Source organism: Dendropsophus ebraccatus, chromosome 2 (assembly GCF_027789765.1).
Source record: "Dendropsophus ebraccatus isolate aDenEbr1 chromosome 2, aDenEbr1.pat, whole genome shotgun sequence".
Lineage (NCBI taxonomy): Eukaryota > Metazoa > Chordata > Amphibia > Anura > Hylidae > Dendropsophus > Dendropsophus ebraccatus.
In genome coordinates, this window is record NC_091455.1 from 117,749,059 (window position 1) to 117,775,963 (window position 26,905).

A 26,905-nucleotide genomic window follows, 5' to 3' on the forward strand; every position below is an offset into this window, starting at 1 on the left:
GAACGATCAAAACTTTTGACATGTCTCTGACATGTCAAAAGTTTTGCAAAACAACATTGACACTTTAGGGGTGGTGGGACAGCCTGTACATTGAAGTAATCCAAGGCAGCACTTCCAACTTAAGATGTGCCCTATATCAAGGTGAAATGGTGTTAAAAGTGCTGCCTTGGATTTAATATTGTGGATCTTTGACAACCTAGGAATTGAGCCTGCTTACTTGCAACTTTTTAGATTGTAGGGCCACAGCCCTGACATGATTAAATATTGGCAAGTACAGGGAGTCCCTTCTGCTACTCAGATGACCAAGATGGCAGACAATGTCAGAATTACACATTATAAAAAAAAGTACTACACTTGACAGAGAGAAGGAAAGGTATTGTCAATGTTTCTCCCTTATATGTTTACAGTGTCTCTATATTTCTCTTCTAGGGTAAAGTTGAAGGACTTAGAGAGAACCTATATTTCCTCTCAAAGGAGAATCTATCCACTATGTTAGAAGTTATCTTGGAACATACAGAGGACTTCACAGACTCTGCCTATACTAGCCATGAGAATAGAGAACATATTCTGGAATTGTCTAACCAAGCCAAGATGGAGCTAGAACAGCTGGTTTCAGTGTGGATGCAAGCTGTAAGAGCTTTTTAACAAAGTAATTCTTTTTATATTCTGAAAAATTCTTTTTCTACCTCATCTTTACTGTTCATCTCGAAAATGTTGTACAGAGAAACCTCTTCTTTAAAAAATGACCTCTTATTTGGAACTGAATCTGTAAGGGATTTTTGGATGCATCATGTACTTTGCATACTCACCACCTTGCTGTAGATGACCACCTCTCTGGAAAGCAATGTTTTATGTAGTTTTGGGTAAGCCACTGGTACTCTGATGCCAAACGACTGGATTTGAGCATAAGTGAGTTGCGCTTATCGCTAAGTTTTAGGGGTTAAAGGGGTTATCCAGCGCTACAGAACATGGCCACTTTCCCCCTACTGTTGTCTCCAGTTTGGGTGGGGTTTTGAAACTCTGTTCTATTGAAGTAAATGGAGCTTAATTGCAAACTGCACCTGAACTGGAGACTACTGTAGGGGGAAAAGTGGCCATGTTATTGTAGCGCTGGATAACCCCTTTAACCTGCTAACCCCATTCCCAAAGCTACCCAAAAGCCCATTAACCATAAACACAACAGTTTAGCGGACATTTTGCAGGGTCTGCTGCATTTTATTTGCAACATTTAGGGTATAAACCCACACACCGTATATGCAGCGTATTTACTGCTGCGATACGCAGCAAACTCGCAGCAAAATCGCAGCAGATTAGATCTAAATAACTGAACACAGCATCAAATCTGTACCAACAAATCTGCTGCGTATTTGTTGCATATCTGCTGCATATACGGTGTGTGGGTTTATACCCTAAGGCACAAGTGGGTAGGCCTGAGGCTAATCACGACCCTTCATCCAGGAGGCCCCTGGTTCGATCGCCATAACCCTGGATAAAGAACTGTGATTTCCGCCTCACATCAATAGTCGCGTAGGTATTAAGGTTGAGAAGGAATTTCCACCAACAGTATAACCCTAATCTGTTGAACCAGAGGAAGTCGAAAAACCGTCATGAGGCCAGTGCCAATTTGCCCCATTACAGGAAAAAAAAATCCTTTTCGACTCCTGAATAAATCCCTGGATCGACAACCTTTTACATAATACAATGACAATTGCATAACCATACAGCAAGAATAAAAGGGGTTGGTGGGAGGGATCTGAAAACTTGTCTTTGTCTCTGACCCAGTTACCTGCCCTTTATGACCATGACTCACGCCCTCCTTCTTTCCCTGACTTGCCCCCTCCCTCCCCCAGGTATTTCGCTCCACATGCTAATTCCCCTTTTTTTCTACACACAGCCCTCTGGCTCGCTTACCCCCTCCCTTCTCAGCAGCCATTACAGCCCAGCCTTTACCTGAGGGGCAATATTCCCATACAATACTGGCCCCCACCGCCTCCTGATGGAAAAATTTCCCACAAATGCACAGTCGTGTTTGCAGAGACCGCCCTTATGGCTCCTCACTGGGAGACCCCCTTTATACCCCAATTCGTCACACTTAAGATGAGGCTGCGCTGTGATTCCAGACACAACCAAAGGACAAGAGTGCTGCCTTTTTTGTCTAACCTCAAACAGTCCTATCCCATTTTTAGTTTTTCTCATGCATTTAATCAAACATTGCCTGTGTGTGTGTTCATGTTGAAGGTTTCCACCAGAATCATGTCTGAGTACAGTTTTATGGAAATATTAAATATTCTCCTGCTTTCTTTATCTTCCCACCTTTTCTGAGAAGTTGTCCCTTGTTTAACGTTGCCCAGGGACAAATGCATTTTCTACTCTATGCTGCCCTGTCTTTCGAATCTGCAGATCCCTACTTCTGCCAGTATTTCACATAGAGCAGTCATTATATTTCTAAAAATGGAAATACAAAAGTACACAAATATTTGTAAAGAACACTTTGTAATACTGGTTCCTACCATACACTAGTTTCAATTATAATAAATTACATACAACTAAGCCCAGTGTGCAAACTGCTAAGAATTTGCTTCATAAGAGAATTCAATTTGAGAGAAAATATTCAATTCCCATGAGAAAATCTAATTTTTCATCTGATATTTTAGGCTGCCTATTGCTTACTGACAATGAATTCTGTAGACCCTGGACACATTGAGCCTTATTGCTAACATGTATATTTACGTAAATAATGTGGTGTTGTGTATTACATAATGTTACCACTTACTGTTCTGGATGTCAGTCTGGCTGTGCGCTTTCAACTCTATAAGCGGCTGCAGACTGTTGCGTAAGCAGCAGCAAGCAATGCTGTCTGAATTCTAAAGGACTTTTAGAAAGGAAAGTTTTGCCTTGGTCCATTGTCTTGACATTGCTGTATGAGTATGTCTTTGTTTCCATAGCTTAGTGGTGCAGTTTAGTTTGCTCATCCTGCCATCAATCAGGGGTGACCAGTTCTATTACCATATGAAAGCAATTTGGTAGCTAGCGTGAAACAAGTTATGGTCTGTGACACTTTAGTAGCAGATTGCAAGCCCATCATCATAATGTGCATTAGGAAAACAAAAGGCTGAGGCATAGGAGCACATTTGGGTCATGCAGTACTTTGAATTGTACTCAAAATACAATACCAGTTTTGCCAATTTCCTGTTTTTAAAGATGCCGGCTTGTTGCCAGCAAGAGTTCTGTTTCTTTGGCAATAAATATTTTTTTAATGGTGGAAACTTTTTAGGTCCAGGGTCAGACTAAGTGCATGCTTTTACTGTGGCACTCTTAACATTTTATCTTAATTAACCCCTTAAAATCCTAGCATAGATAGATTGGGGGCTTAAAGAGAATCTGTCAGATACAATTCAGGTTCCAAACTGCTGACACTGTTAAGAGGCTTTCCCAAGCTCCTAAAGTATAGCAAGCTGTAACACCTCCTTATGCCCCCTCCCAAACCTGAATCACCCTTCACGGTGGACGGTGAAAAGAAAGGACATTCTTGCTTGCAGATTTTCAGGAGCTTGGGATAGCTTTTGTACCAGGTAATAAAAGCATGTTTCTGCATTCTGACAGTAGAGATGGATATTAGAAAGGTAATCTGTGTCTATCTAACCGTGTCAGCAGCTTGGAACCTGAATTACAGCTGACAGGTTCCCTTTAAAGGGGTTATCTAGGATAAGAAAAAGTAAAGTCACTTTCTTACAAAAACAGCACCACATCTGTCTCCAGGGGGTTGTGTGTGGTATTGCATTTCAGCTTCATTAAAGAGTTAATCCAGCACTACAAAAACATGGCCACTATCTTCCAAAGACAGCCCCACTCTTGTCTCCATTTTGGGCGGGGTTTTGCTGCTCAGTTCCATTGAAGTTAATGGAGCTTAAGTGCAAACTGCACCTTAACTGGAGACCAGAGTCGTGTTGTCTCTAAAAGAAAGTGGCCATGTTTTTGTATATGGTGGATAACCCCTTTAACTTCAATTGAACTAAGCTGCAAATCTCATACCAAACTGACAACAAGAGTGCTTCTGTTTCTGGAGAAGAGCATTCATGTTTTTCTAGCTCTGGATAACCTTTTTGATGGAATTTTGTGGTTATGATATTTGATCTCCAAATTCCAAAAGGAATAACTTTTTAAAATGTATTTATTTATTTTTTACTTCAAAGTAGCCAGGAGGCTTGTGTACCAAAGGAAAAGTTGTTACTAGTCCCTAGACAGGTGATTTATTCCTAGACCACAGTGCCAACACGGGCTAGGAGATTCAACTATATTTGAGTGCAGATCAGTCCTCTGTTGGCAGATACTGACAGCTTTAGTGATTATGAGGCTGGGCAGCATTGATTATTCATGAAGAAGGGAGGAGAAGGTGAAAATAAGCTATGAGTGCGGCACAAACACTCCTATTGTAATGAAGAGTCAAAGAGGAGTACTCAGATTGCACATAATCCACTGGATGGACAAATTTCCAATAGGTACCATGATCATCTGTGGCCTGCCAACTACAGCACACTGTCAGCACTTCGGGTAGATTCCCCTTAACCTTTTATCATCCCATAACTTACCTCATATGCCATGGCGCCGTTAGGGGAGTTCAGAGAGGGGCTGCGCCGCGACCCCGCTCTGAACTGCTGCAATCCCTGTTGCTTTCTGCAGCCTGGGACTGTGACAATTAGCAGGTGCAGCCGATTGCCGCACCAGCTGATTATGACATTTAAATACAGCTGTCATGTCAAACATGACAGCTGTATTTAAGTGCCCTGCGGTGCCCCTCCGTGGTGGTCTAGTGGGGGATCTGGGAGGGAGGGACCACTTCTCCTTACCCGGCCAAGCCTCAGTGTCTGAATGATGCCGATCCCTGCTTAGTAATCTATAGATCTGGTCTTCAGAAGACCAGAGTAATACAGCTCCGATCTAATGGATCAGTGCTGTATTGAGTATACTACACTGATCTATATGATAGATCAGTGTAGTTGTATTAGAGTTCCCCCAGGGGGATTTCTAATCAATGACTGTTATAAAAAAAATCCCCTGCTGTGCACTGATTGGATGATGAGGAACGGGGGGAGCCGGGAGCTTCACGCAGCCGCGGCGCCGAGCAGGTAATGTATGTGCCGGGGCTGTGGGGGGGGGATTAAAGGGGCCGGATCACATATCCGCAGCAGATTGAAAATTCCGCTGCGGGTATGTGACCCCATAGAACTTCACTAGAACAGGATCCGCAGCGGATTTCGCTGCAAACTTGCAGTGTGCAGCTACCCTTAGAGGGAGATTTATGAAAGGGTGTAAATATACACCTGGTGTAAATATACACCTGGTGTAAACTGCCCACAGCAACCAATCACAGCTCCGTTTTCAGCTCTGGTAGAATAAAAGTGGAGCTGTGATTGGTTGCTGTGGGCAGTTTACACCAGGTGTATATTTACACCCTTTCATAAATCTCCCCTTTAGTGTTTTGTTTTGTTTTTAAATCATAATTTTTTAAAAGCTGTCAAATAAAATAAGTTATGCAAGTTTTACAATAGGGTGAACAGCTTAAACACAACCCCCCTCTAATAAAATAAAATTGTGTAACTTTCAATTTCACCACACATATATAAAAAAAAATTTCTGGTTTGGCAGCATACTTTATGCTAAAATAAAGTCCGTCATTGTTAAGTAAATTTAGTGGGGGGAAAAATAAGGGCTCATTTGGGTCTGTAGGTAAAAAAAAAAAATACAAGAGCTATGGCCTTTTAAGTACGTGGAGAAAAAAATAAAACGAAGGCGCAAAAATTTAAATTTTAATAAAGTTGAGAAACACTGCTATATATTTGAGTACAAGTAATTTTAGACCTGTAGGGGGAGATTTATCAAACCTGGTGTAAAGTGAAACTGGCTCAGTTGCCCGTAGCAACCAATCAGATTCCACTTTTCATTCCTCACAGCCTCTTTGGAAAATGAAAGGTGGAATCTGATTGGTTGCTAGGGGCAACTGAGCCAGTTTCACTTTACACCATGTTTGATAAATCTCCTCCGTAATCTGTATTTTCCAGAAATATATTCAATAAAAATAAAAACATATATTTAAACCTGTAGAATTTATGATTAAGTGAAATGCTGGATTGGTTAAACAGATTGCAAATTTTCTATTAGGCTAGGTTCACACTGCGTTTTTGCAATCCGTTTTTTTTTTCATCCGTGTTTTACAAAAAAAGAATGGAAAAAACAGATGCATTTGTGTGCATCCGTTTTGATCCGTTTTTTTATTGACTTCCATTGTAAAAAAAAAACACAAAAACGTAGCTGACATTACTACTTGTGTCCGTAAAAAAAAAAAAAAGGTCCGTTTTCGATTGACTTTCATTGTAAAAAAAAACCGGATCAAAACTGATCCGTTTTGAAAAAAACGGATGACAAAAACGGATTTCAAAAACTCAGTGTGAACCAAGCCTTACACTGCGCTTTGTGTTCTAGTAATGATGCGGTTATGATAGTTTTTTTTATTCCCTCCTATGAACACTAATTTGTATGGAAGTAAGAATCTACAAATTTATCAGCACAGTATTTACTACAATTCTGAATTCCTTAACATCCAGGCTATTGCTTTTTGCTTCATGGCATGAAAATAAAGCTAACCTATTCTTTCAATGACATGAATTTTGTGTGCTTTGTACAGTTTCACATTTCACATCCCCCCTAAATATTATTTAATTTGCACATCCCTAGTGTCTGAAGATTATTAATATTATAATTTTTTTGGAGGGTGTGTGTGCAAAGATAAAGGGGTTATTTAAAAGTAATTAATTATATATGGCATGTTAATGGGTGAATCAGTTCATCTATTCTGCATTTTAGTGACTTTCTGACCCATAGAATAAAATGGGAGCATTCATTATTTGTTTAATTTAGTTCATACAGAATAGTAACAGCCATTTAATAAGATTTCCATGTGTGTTGTACAGCCCAGCTAAAGAAAGGACACAGCTTGTAAAGAGTATCCTAGCCTAGGGCATAGCTGCTTATAATGGGTTCATCTGCCAGAGGAGGACACAGCTGCATGTAAAAGGTTAATCTAAGTTTCTTTCCCACGCCCTGGCTATATTTTCTAATAGCAGCAGGTCACAGCAGTGAGACCCACTGTGATCGATATCGAGATCTGACATGCCTGGTGACATAACCCGCACAACAGACGAGAAGTCCAACAGCCCCAATGGCTCCTAATAGGAGGATTGAGGGGATTCTCAGTGTTTGAGTCCAAGGCTAGCCAGCCTATCACCTCTTATTTACCTCCTCTGTGTCTGCTTGAATATGCTTACTTCCCTTTTGACAGTGAGCACATAGATGGTGAATAGGATGAGTTCGGCTTGCTGTGCAAGAGAAAACGCATTAGGCACTTTTGAGCCTCATTTATAGATTACCAAAATGTATTGTATCACTGTGCTGGAAAAGAATATAGAGCAGAAAATGGGATGCCTGGAATCCTGATAAAAAGCCCTATGTAGCCATGGGCTTATTTTTACCTCTTTAGCTGCTGACAGGTCAATTTTAAAGTCCTATTCACACTTGTTTTCGAAGCAATGAATTACATACAGCTGTGTATACAGTGATCTTTTTTGGTATTGTTTTAGTAGTATCACAGGAATTGATTGAGTTCACCAGTCAGTGTATTTCTCCTGCAGCAAACCCAAAAGACTAAAGACATTGTGGAAGACTTGGAGTTGGCCATACTGAAAACATGTCAATGCATTACAGAGCTTAAACGAGAAGTGAGTATTTTGTGAAATTATTATTATTTTTGTTATATATTTTTTTTAATATATATATTTTTAAGTTTTTAAATTTACACAAGTTTTTAAAACGTAACTGTCATATTTTTTTTTTATTGCAGAAATCAGTAGTATAAGCGATTTTAAGAAACTCTGTTATAGGTTTCATTAGCCAAAAAAGCCGCCTCCTGTATTTAAGAAGCAATTTCCCAGCCTCCCCCCTGACTACTTATCTGTGCATTATCAGGCAAACACGTCTTCATTACAGAGAAGCCAGTGAAGACGGGTTCTGCTCTCTCCATTCTATCCTTATGGAGGGAGGAGGGGCCAAGTGAGATGAGGGAGCAGGAAGAGGTGACATGAAGGTCAGCTGTTTGTAGACTCTCTGGGCACCTAAAACGCTAAATTCAGGTGTCAGAAAGGTCAGTGCTTATCTAGGAACTTACTGAGAGAAGATTGCAGGGTGTTGTGCTGTGCAGGACTGCTCCGTGCTCAGTCACTCCTAACAGCCCCTCCCCTCTCCATAGCCACATAATGGACACAGAAATCCTGCTGCTTCTGAAGGGGGGGGGGAGGCTGGGAGATTGCTTTTTCAGTCCAGAAGGAAACTCTTTTGGTACATAAAACCTATTACAGAGTTTCTTAAAATCGCTTGTACTGTTGATATTTAATGTTTTCAAAAAAAATGACCCTGAAATGACAGTTCTGCTTTAAATTACACTTTAAAATGTAATCTTAATCCACTGCTATTCTTAAATATAATTTGAGGCATGGCTTCTGGACACTATTAGTATATTTGATAAATTTAAACCGGTTGTTCCAACACAACCACTTAAAGCATTACTTTCATTTTCAGTAACTTTTCACACATCCTCAGACATGATACAGCATCCAAGTAGTCTTCAAAACTTTATTGAGGAACCAAGCACAGCATATAAAAAAGAGAAGTGTGGACAGCGCTCCATAGTGTAAAGTCTGATGGCAAATGTGTAAAGGAAAGGCGAGAAATTGGAGACTCTCACCTGTGAAGGTTGTGCATATGGAAGGCACAACACTCAGTAAAGCATGTGTGTGGACCGCAGCCACTCCCAGAGACCAAACCGGTAAGCAAATGATCAAATCCTCCACTCCAAAAACTCTGGGTAGGTACAGGCGCAGGTCCAAGATAGGCAAGATAAAAATGGATGGAACTATAAAAAATATTTATTAAAACAATGACACAACGCGTTTCGAAGTCGTGCTGACCTCTTTCTCAAGTGTCCTGTACAAAGTGTGTTCTAAGGTCTATAAAAAGGGATTGCACATGCTCAGAAGGAGCTGTGATTCAGGTGGTCTCTAATTACAGATACAAGAAACGCCCATCAGTAGGTGGAACATTGTAACTCTTGGTGAGCATATACACAAAGCAATGCCAACAAAATTGTATATGTACACACATATATACGTGGAGACATAGAATATACATAAAATACGTGAAAAATACATAATCTAATAAGTATACATATTTATCGATTTTTTATCTATTATAATATTATTTATAATTATAATTATAATAATAATATTATAAATAATAATTATATTATTTAATATTATATATTTAATGTTTTAATATTATAATAGATAAAAAATCGATAAATATGTATACTTATTAGATTATGTATTTTTCACGTATTTTATGTATATTCTATGTCTCCACGTATATATGTGTGTACATATACAATTTTGTTGGCATTGCTTTGTGTATATGCTCACCAAGAGTTACAATGTTCCACCTACTGATGGGCGTTTCTTGTATCTGTAATTAGAGACCACCTGAATCACAGCTCCTTCTGAGCATGTGCAATCCCTTTTTATAGACCTTAGAACACACTTTGTACAGGACACTTGAGAAAGAGGTCAGCACGACTTCGAAACGCGTTGTGTCATTGTTTTAATAAATATTTTTTATAGTTCCATCCATTTTTATCTTGCCTATCTTGGACCTGCGCCTGTACCTACTCAGAGTTTTTGGAGTGGAGGATTTGATCATAAGCACAGCATATGACTTTTCAAATGTGTTATAAGTCTTTGTCAAGTATACACTAACATGGCGGTATAAAAATGGTCTCTGTGTGTGGCCCAACCAATCAGACAAACTGAGTGTGTATAAGCAAAACTTAAATCAGTAATGGTATATAGCAAAACCTGGGTAGCAAGATGAGATGAGAAGTGTTGTAATACAATGTTGTAGATGGCTATGAACCAGAAAAGAGACCTATAGTAGTATCATATAAGCAACTCATACCTAATCTACTCCATGTCTTGAAAAATGCTCCCGAGATCTGCAAGGACATTGCATAAGGTAGTCATGACAACACGGACGCTGTGTCATCTGCTCACAGTCAAGCGGGTGTCCGCAGTGACAGTGTCCACACCACACTATTCAGAGGAGGAAGGAAAGTAGTATAGTGATAGTAAGCTGAGTGAATAACGGACCAGGAAAAAAGGTTCAGCATCTCCACGAGGCTACCGAAGGCAAAGGTCGACCTGGACCTTGTATTGGGTTAAACATTATACAAAGAATCATTCTGATGACTGGGGCAAAGTATAACTGGGTTAGGAATAGAGATGAGCGAACCTCGAGCATGCTAGAGTCCATCCGAACCCGATCGTTCGGCATTTTATTAGCGGTGTCTGCTGAAGTTGGATAAAGCTTTAAGGTTGTCTGGAAAACATGGATACAGCCAATGACTATCCATATTTTCCACATAGCCTTAGGGCTTTATCCAACTTCAACAGCCACCGCTAATCAAATGCCGAATGATTGGGTTCGAATGGACTCAAGCATGCTCAAGGTTCGCTCATCTCTAGTTATGAATAAACTGGAGTACACTGAAGCCAGATCCCAAGGGCCAATGGCACGAGAGTCCCCTACCATACTATAAATGCCACTGCTCCAAAGGTTGCGGTTGCCCCCCACTAGTGAATGGGGAGTCAGTCAGCTCCAGGTGCAGGTGGCCTTATCATTCGGTGTCACCAAATCGAGATCACCATTAAAGGGTCCCAAAGGCATTCCCTGTCAACACCCTCACAACAGTGGGCATTACTGTGGCTGCATGGATCCAGTCACCCTCCATGTAAGGCTGGGTTCACACTGCATTTTTGTAATCTGTTTTCTTCATCAGTTTTGTGCAAAAAATGTATTCCTTTTTTTCCCCCATTGACTACCATTGTAAAAGAAGGATTAAAACATATCCGTTTTTTTTTTTTAGCTTACAGAAAAACGTGGTCGACTTTTTTTTTTGTATGCTAAAAAAAGGGTTGCTTTTTGATCGCAGTGTGAACCCAGCCTAACAGGTTCAAACTGACGCTCATATCTGAATTATTTATTATACATATACATATAAAGCAAAACTGGACAGTGGTATAATATCCAGTGAAGAACTGTCTCAGGTCCTGTGTTGCTTAGAAGAATAAATCTGAGAGTAGAAGAGGCTCCCCAAATAGTGCTGGATAGTACTTATCAAAGCGACCCTCCCACCAATGATCTAATCTGCAGCAGAAAGAGAGGATAAGTATCAAATAGTATTAATAATCCAATCCATAAATCAGAGTCAAGTAAATAAAGTCATAACCATTGAAGTCGCTCTGAAACTATATACAATGTCACACATGCGCTATAATAAAAAAAATAAACTATTGTAAAGTTACTGTAGCTACGCTATATACAGAGGATGCAGTCAAAATGAAAAGTAATAAAAATCTAAGCCAAGTATTTCTGCCATTTTAATTCAAGGTTGAAACCTCTTGGGTACAGTGTGTCCAGCATCCATTTATTTCCCTTATGTCTGAGCATCGCTTTTATTTCAGTTGACTATTTGTGTGATGGCGGCATGGAAGAAAGGAGGAATGGGCTAATCAAGCATAGCCTTTCTTATGGTGCTTTTATGGTGCTGATTCTGTTTTGTGCTTCCAATATAGTGTCACCCACATAGGCTAGACCGCAGGGAGAAGTAATGAGAGAGACAATGTATGAAGAACAGGTGTATCTCTGTGGAATCTGTGCTTTGTGTCTCTCCACTAAGGGTTACCTTTAGTTATCCACTACTAGTGTAAGTAAGATGTATACTGTTTCTCTGCATAGAGAATAACTGTTATTATGTTGGAACGTAATGGGGACTGTTCGTAAGCTCAGACCCATGCAAGGACTTTTCAGACATGTATGTTAGGGATGGATATTTGTACTGCGGTTATATGAAGGATATTTGCGACTTTGAATCCTTTGCATTTTTAAGATACTTGTATGTATGTAGGTATGTATGCAGCATCAGTTATATAAGCGGAGTATACATGCATATCTTTAGAGACAGAGAAAGACACTGTTTTGCCGTAGAAACACATTGCTCAGTTTCTTTTTCTTTTCTTTTTTTAATAAAAACTTGCTGAAGTGTGCTCACTCCTACGCCTCGGTTACATATGGTAATTGTTGTACGAAGGTTACAAGTTGCTTTGGATGAAAGAAGACAAAACAGGGATTCTCCCCCACCCTTCTCCCTCTAGCATCATCTGGGCTGAGGTCAAAGCTTCCCCCTCCCCCCACACACACACACACATATATATACAAACACACACCTCCAGCATCTCCTGGGTTGTCTGTATCATTATCAGAATAAAACTACTTTCCACTTCTTCTGCTGGGGTCTCCTTAATCTTCTACAACAGATCTTGTGGCTGGGGAGGGGGAAACTGATTAGGGGGAGAAGTAGAGAGGAGGTAACTGCTTTTAGAAAAGGTGCTGAGGGAGGGGATCAGTGCTCCTATTGGAAGAGGGGATGAAGGGGCTAGTGCAGCTATGGAAAGATGTGTTAAGTCAGTGCTGATTGTAAAAGAGGTTCTGGAGAAGTCAGTGTTGCCGCTAGAACAGGTGCAGCACAAACCCTCTCAGCACCTCTTCTCATAGCATCACTGATACCCTCAGCACCCATTTGCAGAGGTACCCATTGGGTCAGTGCTGCTATTAACAGGGAATGGGTAGGAAGAGGTGAAAACTTCCAGATGGGTAGAGGAATAGGGACAATACTACTGTGCTGTTGGTTTGTCACTGGTAGAGCAATAGTTATTTCTGCACTGCAGTGTTGATTTAGTACTGCAAAGGGGATATTATATGCACTCTGTAGTGGTATTTGTATAGAGAAAATACAAGCCAGCCCACTACCCATCCTCTCCCAGAAAATAAAATGTGTTTTGTATCATTTTTGTTCTTTATAACATCCATTTTATAGTAGTCTGAATTACCTGGTTAAGTCTGTGTGGCATGTTCAACATTCCCTCAGTTTAGACTTACCTATCTATTTTTAGAAAGTGAGGGTCAGCTTCAACCTTCTCAGCTTTCACAACTTCAGTACTGATTACTAAATTATGGGATTGGGACAGTGTTACTGTAATACAATCTCATTTCTTAGCACAGTTCATTCATAAATGTGATGTTGCTTAAAGGGGTTGGCCACTTTATAGTAAAATAGGTCAGTGTACAGTATTAGTAAGTGTACTCAATGTATATACTGATAGCAGCTCCCTATGCACCTCATACAGCTAATATCAGACTCCCCTCCTCCAGGCTGGGCTGCCCTGCTCTGTGGTGTTTCTGTCCATAAAATGGCCGACATGGAGGAGCATGTGACCAAGCCCCGTCCCCCCCAGTGTCCACCACTGAGCCTGTATATGTCTATGGAGGACACAGGGGACAGGACATGGTCACATGCTCCTCCATGTTGGGCATTTTATGGACTGAAACAAAACAGAGCAGGGCAGCCCAGCCTGGAGGAGGGTAGTGTGATTTTAGCTCTATGAGGGACACAGGGAGCTGCTGTCCATATATACAGTGAGCACAGTTACTAATACTTTGTACTGACCTATTTTACTATAAAGTGGCCAACCCCTTTAATGTTAAAGGTGTATTCTGGGGAGATAAAATTACAGCCAAACTTCCATGCTAGAAGTGGTTTTATAGTGGAAGTATACTTATTTTAAAAACTTAAGATTGTGAATTTATTGGTATTCTTCCTGCCTTTTCTTTCTCCTTGTTATACCCCACTGTTCTGCAGGCTCTGCTTGCTCCTCCTTCCTGTCAGGACCAACATGCCACACATTTAGGGCCCTGTCTCACACACAGATTTCTCTGGCAGATTTTTGCAGCCAAAGCCAGAAATGGATTTGAAAAAAAGGAAATCCAAGTCTGTCCTTTATGACCTGTTCTCTTTTTATAGTCTGTTCCTGGCCTTGGCTTAAAAAAATCTGTCAGACATCTATGTGTAATAGGGCCCTTAGTTTAGGTGTCTTGGCTTAAATAGCAGTGCTGCATAAAGCCAAACCACCTAAGCTAATGCCTCAAAGGGCCGGAGAATTGAGCAGAGCCTGCAGAATTAGCGCAGAGGACAAAAAGACAGCACTACGTATATTTGGGGAGGGCGAGTATACTGGCATTACAGAAAAGCTTTCGTTTTTAAAACGCACATAAATGACACTATAAAACAAGTTTGGGAATGGGACATATTTACCTGTAATTTTATCTCCCTGTTATAACCCTTTAATGAAAAAAGGTGGTATCCATGAATGGGTATACAAAGCTGCTGACGGTTTGTTTGTCACTTGTCCCTAATGTTCCATTTTAAAGGGGTTATCCAGCGCTACAAAAACATAGCCACTTTTCCCCCTACTGTTGTCTCCAGTTCAGGTGTGGTTTGCAATTAAGCTCCATTTACTTCAATGGAACTGAGTTTCAAAACCCCACCCAAGCTGGAGACAACAGTAGGGGGAAAGTGGCCATGTTTTTGTAGCGCTGGATAACCCCTTTAACCTCAGTAACTTTGTCACTAATGTCATAATCTGAAAATTGATACACACACAAACTATTTTTTCGAATAGGAGTTATCTCACAAAGGCACAAAAATGTTTATTTTAAGTATTTCATTAAAGTGTCGTTATAACTTTAAAAATCTAACTCAACCGTAGATGGCATATAAAGCAAGTTTGTAATTCACTTTGTTATCATGGAAAACACGGCACTTTCTGTTTTCTGACAGTTTTTTTTTCCCCAAAGAGTCTAAACACAGGAAGTCCCTTGTTTCCCATGTCATCTAAGTGCTCAGAGAGAAGGCAGTCATGTGATTGATGCATTAAGCCATGACATTCTTTACTGGTCAGACTTCCTGTGTTTAGTTTTTTTCAGTCAGCACAAATCTAAAAATCTGCCTTCAGGAGACTGGACCTGGATATCTGGTAAGTTCAGCTTTGTTTTACAGCATAACAAAAAAATAAAAAAATAAATGTAAATTGCTAACTTGCTTTATATCGCATCCACTGTTGAGTTAGTTATTTATAATGACAGTAACACTTTAAAGTGAATTTTTCAGATGCCATTCACTTCCCAAACTTACTGACACTGTTAGGTTTTACAGATATAGACAGCTGTTCGGATAAGGAGGCCACTGTGTATTTCATATATCCAGCCACGCTTTCAGAACAAATGCTTTTAATTCTGCAGTAAAAATGTCACTAGAGAAATAAAGCATTTTTCTATGTTCTGTAAGCACTGACTGATATATGAAAGGTACCATGTGTCTACTTGCACTTACAGCTATGTAACAGGGTCAGCAGTTTGGAATACAAAATTGCCTTTTACACAGTCACTTTAATACTTGCCAAAGAAGTCACTAAATTTACTACAATACTACTATCACTACTGATTCTGGTATTTGGTTCAGAGCCACATTGCTACCACTTCAGAGCTAATTATATTTAATCACCTATAGCACGTGTTTTACAGGTCCAGTTTAGGTAAGCCCTGGTTTCTTCTCAATCTTATGTTACATTTATGACTCAATTACAGCACTGCATTCATTCAGTTTTGCTTTTTTTTTTTTTTTTTTTACCTTGTTGGACTATTTATTCAGCGGAAGGAGGACTACTGGCTATATCTCTTCAGTGTGAGACACAAAAATCTCACACTCTTCTATTTGAAAATGAACACATCAGGGCTGGCAAGTCTTAGCAACTAGTTATGTCATCCTTTAGGCCACAGCGAGGATTTAGAGTTGTCCGGTTTCTAGTATTTACCCAGCAGACAGTTCTGCCTCGGTAATACACTACATACTTCCTCCCAGGCCTCTAGAGCCATCAGCTATGACTACTTATACTTGCCGGATGATAAACACAACATTTTAGAACTTCTTAAAGCACATTAATAGCCCAGTTAGAAGCACATTAAAATGATCAAAACCCTTTGTTCAATGGACCCAGCAATTAATACACGATTAACTGTAATCTTTGCATGCATGAACTGCTTGGCACAAATGACTGAAACTGAAAAGAAACATTTTAATTTATGCTCACTCCCGTGGAGGGAATATTCAATTACTTTTGGGTCTCTGTAGCATTGGAACAGTTAGAAAGCAATTTTTCTTCTTGTGGGGCCCTGCTGCAGAAGAATATTTTATTCATTTTAATAAAATCTGTGATGACAGGTTTAGCCAATGAAGCTGTGTATGGCTGTCTGTGTATTGTGCTTACAAATCCTGAGTATTCTGACGTCTTATAGCTGAACCCAGATAATACTGATTTGGAATCCCATCTGCAATCTTTTTTACAGACCTCAGAGTTCAGTAAATATACAAAGTGTTAAGGGCTTGTGTAAGTGACAGTCACTGTAGTTTAACCTGTAATGACTATTTCAAGTACGGTTTCCTGTGCAGGTAAACTGAGATATGGCATATAGTATAACACTCCAAGGTCACATGGAAACTCGCAACTAGGACAGAATTAGAAAAGACTTAGTCTCTCAATGACAGGCAACTGGATATTTACAATGTATTAATATTTAACCTTTATAGGCTTATACTTGGAGTGTGGAAATGTGCTAAGCAGCAACCAAAATAACACAAAGACAACAGCATAGATTAATACCTTGTAGACAGTTGTAAGCCACATACCTTGGCTGACACAGGTTTCTTACACATGCCATTGACCTTACACGTTATCTTTTGTATTTATTTCCATTAGTCGCACAGAGAGTGAATGAAACGGGTTAAACAGCTCCATTCACATGGGTTACTTGAGGTCCATCATTCTCATGACTGGTGGGGCTCTGCACTCAGACCCCATTACCCCCCATAATTGACCCCCATAGTTTGTCAACTATTTTCTGGATGTTAGTAGGAAACCCTTTTTAGGCTATGTTCATGCAATGTGTTTTTATGCAATTTTTTTTTTGCCTGAAAAGGACATTGTATGAACATAGCCTTAAATTGATTTATTGTAGTGTTCTAAAAGGACATTGTACTTAAGGGCTCCAAAAGTCATATTAATAGTGTAAGTAATAATATGTTTGATAGCAAAGGTGCACAGTGCTGGTGAACTATGGCCTACAGGCAGTTTTACATACAGAAGAGACATAAGGCTTTTTTTCCTGTGGTAATATAACGAGTATTGTATTCAACTTAAATCCTCGTTGCTATACAGAAATCATACAGCTCAATACCAAAGCTTAGTCTGAACTTTACACCCTCTGAGAGTCCCAACAAATGTAACACATATGGAGATTTCATAACATACCTTTATAGGGGGGTGGTTATCATGACGATTTGTCATCTCATTATATTCAGTGGGGTTTCCAACCCCAAGGAAAGTGGAAATGGAGCGCTACAGTGATGGTGTGGCCCTCTCAACTGTGCAGTGAACTACAGCCATTCATTTGAATAGAGCAGTGCTGATGTTTGCTTGTTGTCTACAATAGGCACCTGTATATTTACATACTAGCCGTGTGCTATGGCTTGCTAACTGGGTGTGTAGTACTGTTGGTGATTTACTCTGTAACTAAATTTACTCCCACAATCCTCCTTGTGAGAAGTCTCGCAAGGGGAAAGTAACAACAAATATGTTGTTTAATAGTAAGGAAAGTAAGGACATCTTGTGTAACGGTCTTGCCCCTCCCCAGACTTATGGAGTTGTAGATAAAGTTAGTCATAGTGTGTTTATTTTTTGCTACTTCCATATCCCTTGATATTTAATGCTTCTATCTAGCCATATTGTGTCAATACTTTTATGGTTGACATCACTTGCAGGACACGTAGACAGAGGATCAGTGCTAGTTTGACTATTCTAACATTTTAAGCATTGCCTGTATAAACATAAATTTGGTGAGCTGTGGGTGTATACCTAATGGCTTTCCTGCCTAAGGCGTAGTTAAAATAGCATCTTCCCCAATGCTTTACAGCAAGCAACATAATAACTCTTTACAGTTTATATTAAGATGCTAATGAATATTTTGCTTAAAATCTAGTATTTACCCACAAGAGAAACTAAAAATGGTTTGGTAAAAACATGTGATAAAGAACCTCGTTAATAGTATCTATTTCTTAAAGCGTAACTGTCATATTTTTTTTTTTATTGCAGAAATCAGTAGTATAGGCGATTTTAAGAAACTCTATAATAGGTTTAATTAGATAAAAAAGCCTCTTTCTGTATTTAAAAAGCAATTCCCCCCCCCCCTCACTTCTTATCTGTGCATTATCAGGCAAATCCGTCGTCATTACAGAGAAGCCAGTGAAGACAGGTTCTGCTTTTTCCATTATATCCCTATGGAGGGGGGAGGGGCCGAGGGAGATGCGTGAGCAGGAAGAGGAGACATGAAGGTCAGCTTTTTATAGACTGCCTGGGCACCTAAAACGCTGAATTCAGAGGTCAGAAAGGTCAGTGCTTATCTAGGAACTTACTGAGAGAAGATTGCAGGGTGTTGTGCTGTGCAGGACTGCTCCGTACTCACTCACTCCTCTCATCCCCTCTCTATAGACACATAATGGACACAGAAATCCTGCTGCTTCTGATGTGAGGGGGGAGCTAGAAAAACAGTTTTTTTTTTTTGTTTTTTTTTGTACAGAAGGAAACTCTTTTGGTAAATTAAACCTTTTACAGAGTTTCTTAAAATCGCTTGTACTATAGTTATTGTTTTCAGAAAAATGACCCTGAAATTACTTTGAAGTGACGCTTTAACTTCCTCTTCCTTTTTTTATTTTTTTTTTTTTTTCATATCTGTGGCTGCATAAAATATAATGCAAGTGCTATTCTTAATACGTTCTCCTTGGGTCCAACTCTGGCATCATTTGGGTCCCCTGGTAAACGCTTATGCTGCCATTTCCGAAATGGACCTGTCTCAGCAGTGACAGCCTTCTCAGCAGATCACCGACTACAGTGCCGTCCTGCTTCAGTCAGTGGCTAAACTGACTGTCACCGGCGAGATAAATTAATCATTCAGTTTACAAGGGGGCCCAAAGACGTCATAGGAGGTCCCCAGGGGAGCATGATGTGGTGGGGATTGCATGTTATGTTCTATGCAGCCTCAGTACAGTATAAAAAGAATAAATGGCCAGAGTACCCCTTTAATTCAGCTATAGGTGTAGGATTCACATAAGGCATTTTTGGTGCAGTTTAAGCCAAACCCAAAAGGGTATTAAAAAAGTAAGGAAACTCATAAAGGAAAAGCATGGTAGAAAACAAACACTTTATATGACATTCGTGACTTATACTGTAAGTGGCAACCTTAGTTGATGTAATGTCGCATCCAGCATCAGGTAGTGAAAGATCACACACAAGTTTTATACACAAAAAATGGAGTGCTGTATCAGCAGAAGACTGCTGAGACCAACCCGGTAACTCAGAGCCCATGGTTCAAGCAGAATAAAATGAAGCGAATTCTTAATGTATTGTCCAAAAATGAGATTTACATACTAACCGTGTGCTATGGCTTGCTGACTGGACCTGTTGTACTGTTGGTGATTTACTCTGTGAGAAAATTTACTCCCACAATCCAAATACTTGAGGAGGAAACAAATGAAAATATTAGCTGCCAAGAGAGCAGTGTGAGTGTATTATTGCATAGCTGATCTGTCAGCCTAAAATAGATCTAGTTTTGCTAAACACATATTTTGCCATGCCAGATCTAAACAGGAAACAAATGCCACTTATTAGATGTACCACTCAGGAGATAAATATAGGCCAGTGTACCCAGGAAAGAGAAATCTCCGTCCTGTCTCAACTCGGAAACAGCTTTCATACAAGTAGAAACTTATATTCATTCAGCATATAAAAAAGTGTATAATTATAGCGCCAAATAGATGACCTAATGAACTTTAGTTTCCTTTTTTGTTTTACGTTTTGTTTTTAGTTTGTTCAATGGGTCCTTGTCGCAGCACTGTGAATTCATCCCAAACTTTTGCACTGTCCTGGTAAGCTGCTTTGCAGAAGTGTCCTTATGAAATAGTGTAGGGGCTCGGCCACACTAGCGTTTTTACATGAAACTGACGGATCCGTTCATTTTTTGTAAACTGATAGCTAAAGACGGATTTGCCAACGGATGTCAACGGATAACCAAAAATGTTAGTGTATCCGTTTATTTTAGTAAAATTAGCGGAAGCTTGCCATCCGTTTGCTTCCATTGTCATCCGTTTGTAATTCCGTTCGTGTCCGTTTTCCACAGGTTTTTTTTTCCAGCTCCTCCCCTTCCTTCCCAGAAGATCTTCCTGTCTTCTCTCCCCTTCTGCGCATGCTCCAACTAGAAAACTGAATGGGACGGAAACTTGAACAATGGACCCAAACGGATTAACCTTCCGTTTCAATCCGTCACCGTTGACTATTATAAAAAAAAAAAACTGATTGCATCGATCTGTTTTAGTTCCGTTTTTTAAAACGGAAAAAAAAATACTGCTAACACAATTTTTTGTCCGTTCAGAAAAACGGAACTTGAACTGATTGCATGTTAACGGAGCACTATTTGGTCAAACCGAGCACAATGAAATATCATTGAAACCTATGGGGATTATGCCGGAAGGACGAACGCTAATGTGAATGTAGCCTAAGGGGGACCAATAGGCATTTTCGTTGCAGAAGAATACTACTGTATTATAATGGCAAATGATAGGTGGTAGTGCTCTATTATAGACTCTGTACAAGTACTTCTGTGCTAATAAATGCTAACAAGAATTGTGTTTATTTTCAGCTTCATATTGCAGCTACAACACTGGCATCTGACTTACTAAAATACCATGCCGATCACATTGTCCTAAAAGCACTAAAAATTGCTGGAGCAGAAGGAAACCTAGAAGCAGTGGCACAGTACACCTGCAAGTTATCAGAACAAAAAGAACAACTTGTGGAAGTGAGTTTCCACAGTTTGATGAATTTGAGTGTTTTACTAGTTGGGACCTGTTCGATGTGCAGTATATGTCTACATTTAGTAAGTCTTCCTATGTGCTGGTTAAAGAGCACTCTAGCAATTTTCATTAAACATATTTCTACATTGTAATTTGTTTCATTCGAGCTAACATGCATCAGTATATTTTGAACCCTTTCACTATGGGTAGCTGTGTGATGTTGCCCCCAGTCTGATCACTGGTAAAAAGCTTGCTTTCCTGCCTCTACAGGAAGTCAGTCTTGTCTGTGGGTAGGCTTCCTGTAACCTATAGGATTACCTCAGCACCATCAACTCCCTCCTGGCAGTTCTTACACATCTTGCCTCTCCACCAAGCTTTCTTTTATTTTGTTCTTCTGTATGTCACTTTATAGTTGGAGCCTCGCTAAACATACAGAGGGGAATGTCTTGTTGCAATTGTACTTCTCCTTATGACTGTTGTCAGTTTAAGGAGAACTCTAGCCAAATATTAAAAAAATACTGGTAGGAATCACTCCTTGATTTTTTTCCTATCCATTTCCCTGCCCATCATGGCTTTTTACATTTGGCTGGAGTTCTCCTTTAAGCGTGATTATACATCTTATTACCGTTGTCTTTAGACCTCACAGAACACTTATCAATAGCGACTTTTGTTCAAAAATCACTAATGCTGGCCCAAATCCACTTCAATCCAGACCACACCTAAATGGCTACGTCTGTTAGCTTGGTGAAACACTGACATTCATTTGCCTCTTAGTGGACTCAAATTCATCAAGGTCAGAGCGCCATTTTGATAAACTTAGTGCAGAATATCCACTGTATTCTGAGATGCTGCTTCACTCTGCTGACCCCCCTTCCCCAAACCAGATTGCACCACTATGGCAACATCTGATATGTCATAATTTATAATGAAATGGGTCTAGTTACTGTTAGGGTGATTTATGATAGAACTAGAATAGTGTGCACTTGTAAAACCCTGACAGAAATCACATGGAAACAGAACATAGGACACATTTAACACCACTGAAAAACATACATTTTATGGTCTATTATATTTCAGCTACACACTAAGGGGGAGATTTATGAAAGGGTGTAAATAAACACCTGGTGTAAACTGCCCACAGCAACCAATCACAGCTCCTTTTATTTTTTACCAGAGCTGAAAGCTGAGCTGTGATTGGTTGCTGTGGGCAGTTTACACCAGGTGTATATTTACACCCTTTCATAAATCATCTACTAAGTGTTGCGAAGTGATGGAAGTTCAGGTTAGTAGAGCTGCAGGTAAGCCAGTTATATGGTCCCTAAAATACAGCTTTATTACAGCCAACTGGAGCAATCCTAAGGTTCCCTCATTTCATACATCATTATATCTGAATAAAAGGGCGGATCATGTCATAGTTTTATGAATAAAAGTTATATGCCTTTTTGTAAAAACTTGTGGGTGCACCTATTTTTTTGCTTAGGGTGGGTTCACACTGCGTTTTTGCAATCCGTTTAACGGATCCGTTTTTTTTAACGGTCAAAAAAGTAGTGTCAACAGTACTTTATTGTGCATCAAAAAAACGCATCTGTTTTGATCCGTTTTTTTCTTATAATGTAAGTCAATGGAAAAACGGATGCAGACAAATGCATTCGTTTTTTGCAAAAAACTGATCAGTTAAACGGATGCTGAAAACGCAGTGTGAACCTAGCCTTACTCTGTTTTGGGGTCTATACCATGAGATGCAGCCCACAACTACAGCAACAAGTCATCCCCATAGGATGGATTGCCATGATGTTTCATTAGTTGGTATACAACATTTTCAGCAAGGAAACAAAGGATTTCATGGCAAGTAAAGAGAAAAGAATAATCCAGGCATAAGTATGCATTCCCAATTCCCCAAAATAATACAGCTGCTTTTGTTACTACTTATTGTGGAACTGTTACACTGTTCTTTTGTCCTCATGTTGACACTAAGATGTAAGATGATATTGTTTCTGGTAAGCTCCAGACAGTGTAAAATACCACTGCAGATGATGGGGGGTGAAAGTGTTATGTCCTAAAGCTATAACAATTGTTTTTGTCTTGTTCTTCATATGGAATCATAATGTAAGTACATAGACATTTTTCATTACTAAGGAATTTCTGCTCTTGCTTGTAGACTTGTCGACTGTTGAGACATGTTTCAGGCACAGAACCTTTGGAAATCACATGTATTCATGCTGAAGATACGTTTCAGGTGACTGGTCCTCAGGTATGGAAAGCTATGAAATCCTTTGTATGGAGAATGTTGTAAGCAAGCAGTCTGTTAATATGAAGTGACAATGCAATCATGACCAACAGCAAAACCTAATCAAGAGCACTCGGGAATGGAAAACATCCTTGTTTAGGCAGCAATATAACATGAGACAATGAAAGAATTTACAAACAGATAATTAAGGATTTTACTAGTATGAATGGCTGCCAAAGAGTATCTGTAGCGGAAGTGCTTTTAATTGGAAGAAACATGTAACTGGAGCCCAAGAGCTGCACTCTGCAAATGGTGAAATAACGTAAGATGCACAACTGTGGCTGAGCCAAAGGAAAATAACAGTGAGGCCATGTTCACACATAGCATTTATTTAGCGTTAATTAGTGTTATCTTGCCACAAGTTTTGTGGTAAATTAGCATTTTGTTTTTTTTGCGGTTTTGGTGGAATTGCAACAAAAATATAGATTATTTTTTTTTTATAGCACTAATTAATGCTAGTTAAGGCTATGTTCCGCCACAGTATTTCCGCTCAGTAATTTGATAAGCATTTTGCAACCAAAATCAGGAGTAGGTTAAAAACACAGAAAGGCTATGTTGACACACTGTGGAAATAACGGTAGTTATTTTGAAATAACGGCAAATATTGGCGGCTATCCACTCAAACTCAACCCTCTGTAAACATAGCCTTTCTGCGTTTTCAATCCACTCCTGATTTTGGTTGCAAAATACTGAGCAAAAATACTGTGTGCATTAACTGCTATGTGTGAACATAGCCTCACATTCATTTTATCAGCTCATTTCCTGCCATGCAGAGGCCAATCATGTAGATACTTCAATTTTACCGGATATTTATTGTAGCAGTTTTATACCAGTAGGCATATATCTCTCCATTCAGCCTAATACAATCTGTTCATATGGGAGTAGAGGACAGCAAAATCGGTTGTTTTTCTTGCTGTGTGTTTTTGTACTTGTGATTTGTATTTATCTGTGTAGCGAATACAGCACATTGATAATTGTATAACCTTTATGGATAGTAATAGAATCGCTTTGATATTACGTCAGTGCTCTCAAAATTGGAAATTAGGGCTTAATTTTCTAATTAAATATTAACAAAGGCTTAAACAGTTAAATTTGTGGTCCTCGGAAAATGGGGGTGTGGGGCTTAGCTAGTGCCATGTGCAGAAGAGAACCTTGGCTGTGTCTATCGAGGATTCCCAGTGTCTCTGAAAGGTAAATTAAAGGGGTCCTCTTGAGGGAAAAAAAAATGTTTTTAAACCAACTGGTGTCAGAAAGTTATTTAGATTTTAAATTGCTCCCATAAAAAAAAAAACTCCAGCCTTCCAGTAGCTGCTGTTTTTCCTTCAGGAAATGGTGGACAGGTACATGGACAGGATAGTACAAATTCTTTTGTTATGTTCCTGCACCCCCTGCTTGTCAGTAATTTTTATTTTACTTTTGCAGGACTTTTCCTTTTGAAATTTAGTGTGAACAAGAAAATCTGAAGGATTTGAGAAAGATCTGCAGCAGATTTAATGGCGCAGATTTGAAGCTGAAGATTTGCTTTGAGTCTGCAACCATAAAATCTGCTGCAAATCCTGTACATGTGAACGCACCCTAAATGGTTTATCCAGTAGTAGAAAAAACACAACTACTTTTTTATAATAACTGGTTGTGTGTGGTATTACAATTCAGCTCAATAAAATGTAACCGAGCTGCACAACCACACACAAACAGAAGAAAGGGGACATGTTTTTCTAAGCCTGGATAATCCCTTTAACTGACGTCAAAGATTGGGAGTAGCTGAAAGATATATAGTTTCCTAGAAAATTACTAATGTGCAAAGTGTTCTCATCCAACTTATTTAACAGAAGTCTTTTTTAAAATACTCATGTCTTTCCTTTTGACTTTGTAATGTCCAGATTATGTCAGCCGCTGAAACATTAGCTCTACATCCAACCAGTAAGATTGCTAAAGAAAACTTGGATGTCTTTTGTGAAGCCTGGGAGTCTCAGCTGAGTGATATGTCCATTTTAGTGCGGGAAATCAATGATGTTTTCGAGGGAAGGCGAGGTAAGAATATTGAATATAGAGAAAAGAAGGAAGGAAGGAGAAAGAGGGGGGCTGTTTAGTTTATATACCCTGTGTCCTAATAGATTTTCTTGAAACCAGGGCTACAGTAGGTGCAAATATAACATGTCAATAGAGTTTTACTGGCCCTATTACACGGAGTGATTATCTTCCAAAGCAGGCCGATCTCTCTCTGTGTAATAGAAACAGTGATCAACAAGTGAACAAACGATTGCTCGCTGGCTGATCGCTGTCTTTCAACCTGTCAAGAAATCGCTGACCGCACATCTCTCTGTGACCAACGGCTGATTAAAGCAAGGTATGCGCTAGCATCTCTAGTAATGTCTGTGCAGCCTTGACCGGACGATTATCAAGCTGTGCAATAGGCTCGGTAAGCGAGCCTACTACACATGTAGTGAGCAAATGGAATTGATTGCGTGTGGGAAGATATAAACTTTTGTTGTCAGGCAGTAAAATAAAGAGAATACAGACAGCAAAACCTAAAGCTACACGGTCCCTGCATTCTCTTTACTTGCCTTTTTAATGACAGATTGGCTTACATGGCGTAACGATGAAGGTAGCAGCCATCGCAGGTGCACAATTTAGGGAACCCATCATTACAAAAAGGTGTTGTGCTGTTAGTGATGACCATGGAAGGTGATGTGGAAGCAGGAAGCCTCCTGTTTAGGGCCCAACAATGAGGAGGAAGGGGCAGAGACCACCTGGGGTTTCCCTGGCTTCCTGGTTTCCCAGTCCAAGCCTGGTCCCACCATTGATCCACAATGCTGCCTTCTGGTTGCTGGTTTCATTCTGAGCTGCCTTGGTAACAGGTGCTGTGGTCAGTAAAAGGTCTGTGATATACTGCCTTGTAGAGAGAGGAAATTTATGTTCAGCAAATGTCATAACATAACACTTTTAGTGTTTAACACGGCATCAAATATTTATACAGTGGAAATCGTGTCTACGTTCTAATGTCAGGAAATTCTTCTTTAGTTTGGAACACAAAACGAATGTTAGAATTTTGTTTTGTGACAGTTTGGGTTACTTTTTATTACGGATGGTCCGAACCTGCCGAGGTTCGGGTTCGTATGAACCCGAATGCTCGGCAGCAGATTCCCGCTGTCTGCCCGCTCCGTGGAGCGGGCGGATACAGCGGGAGGAACGCCTGGAAAACTGGGATACAGCCTATGGCTACAGCTGTATCCCAGTTTTCCAGGCGGTCCTCCCGCTGGATCCGCCTGCTTCACGGAGCAGGCAGACAGCGGGAATCATAAACTGTACGAACCCGAACTGAACTTGGTTCGGACTGTCCCTACTTTTTATGGACTAGTCATGGACCATCCTAAAAACACATATTGTGTCATAACCTCCACAGAAAATATGACACAGCAGGGGCTTTAAGGGCACGTTAAAAAGACACACTTTTCCTTAGCAGAAAAATACTGATTAGCCTCATTCATTGAGGCTAATCGTGTCCATCTCCAGCAAGATCGACGCTCCAAAAAAGTGACAAATCCGTTATATGCAAGAAATATACACATACACAAAAGGGAGAGTGCACATGTACAGATTTGAACATACCATGACCCCAAAAGTGCTGGATTGCATTCAACTTTGGCTACGAGCGCAACACTCCC

The 26,905-nt window shown here is 39.8% G+C and overlaps 1 protein-coding gene across 2 annotated transcripts in view; it reads left to right on the forward strand.

Annotated features, from left to right (window-relative positions):
- Positions 1–26,905, forward strand: part of CTNNAL1 (catenin alpha like 1) — a 155,551-nt gene that overhangs the window by 108,075 nt on the left and 20,571 nt on the right. For both annotated transcript variants that reach the window (XM_069958155.1, XM_069958156.1), the window contains exons 7-11: positions 430–630; positions 7,686–7,772; positions 20,800–20,958; positions 23,112–23,204; positions 25,121–25,271. In XM_069958155.1, coding sequence (XP_069814256.1) covers positions 430–630; positions 7,686–7,772; positions 20,800–20,958; positions 23,112–23,204; positions 25,121–25,271 — 691 coding nt within the window. The remainder of the gene's footprint in view (positions 1–429; positions 631–7,685; positions 7,773–20,799; positions 20,959–23,111; positions 23,205–25,120; positions 25,272–26,905) is intronic.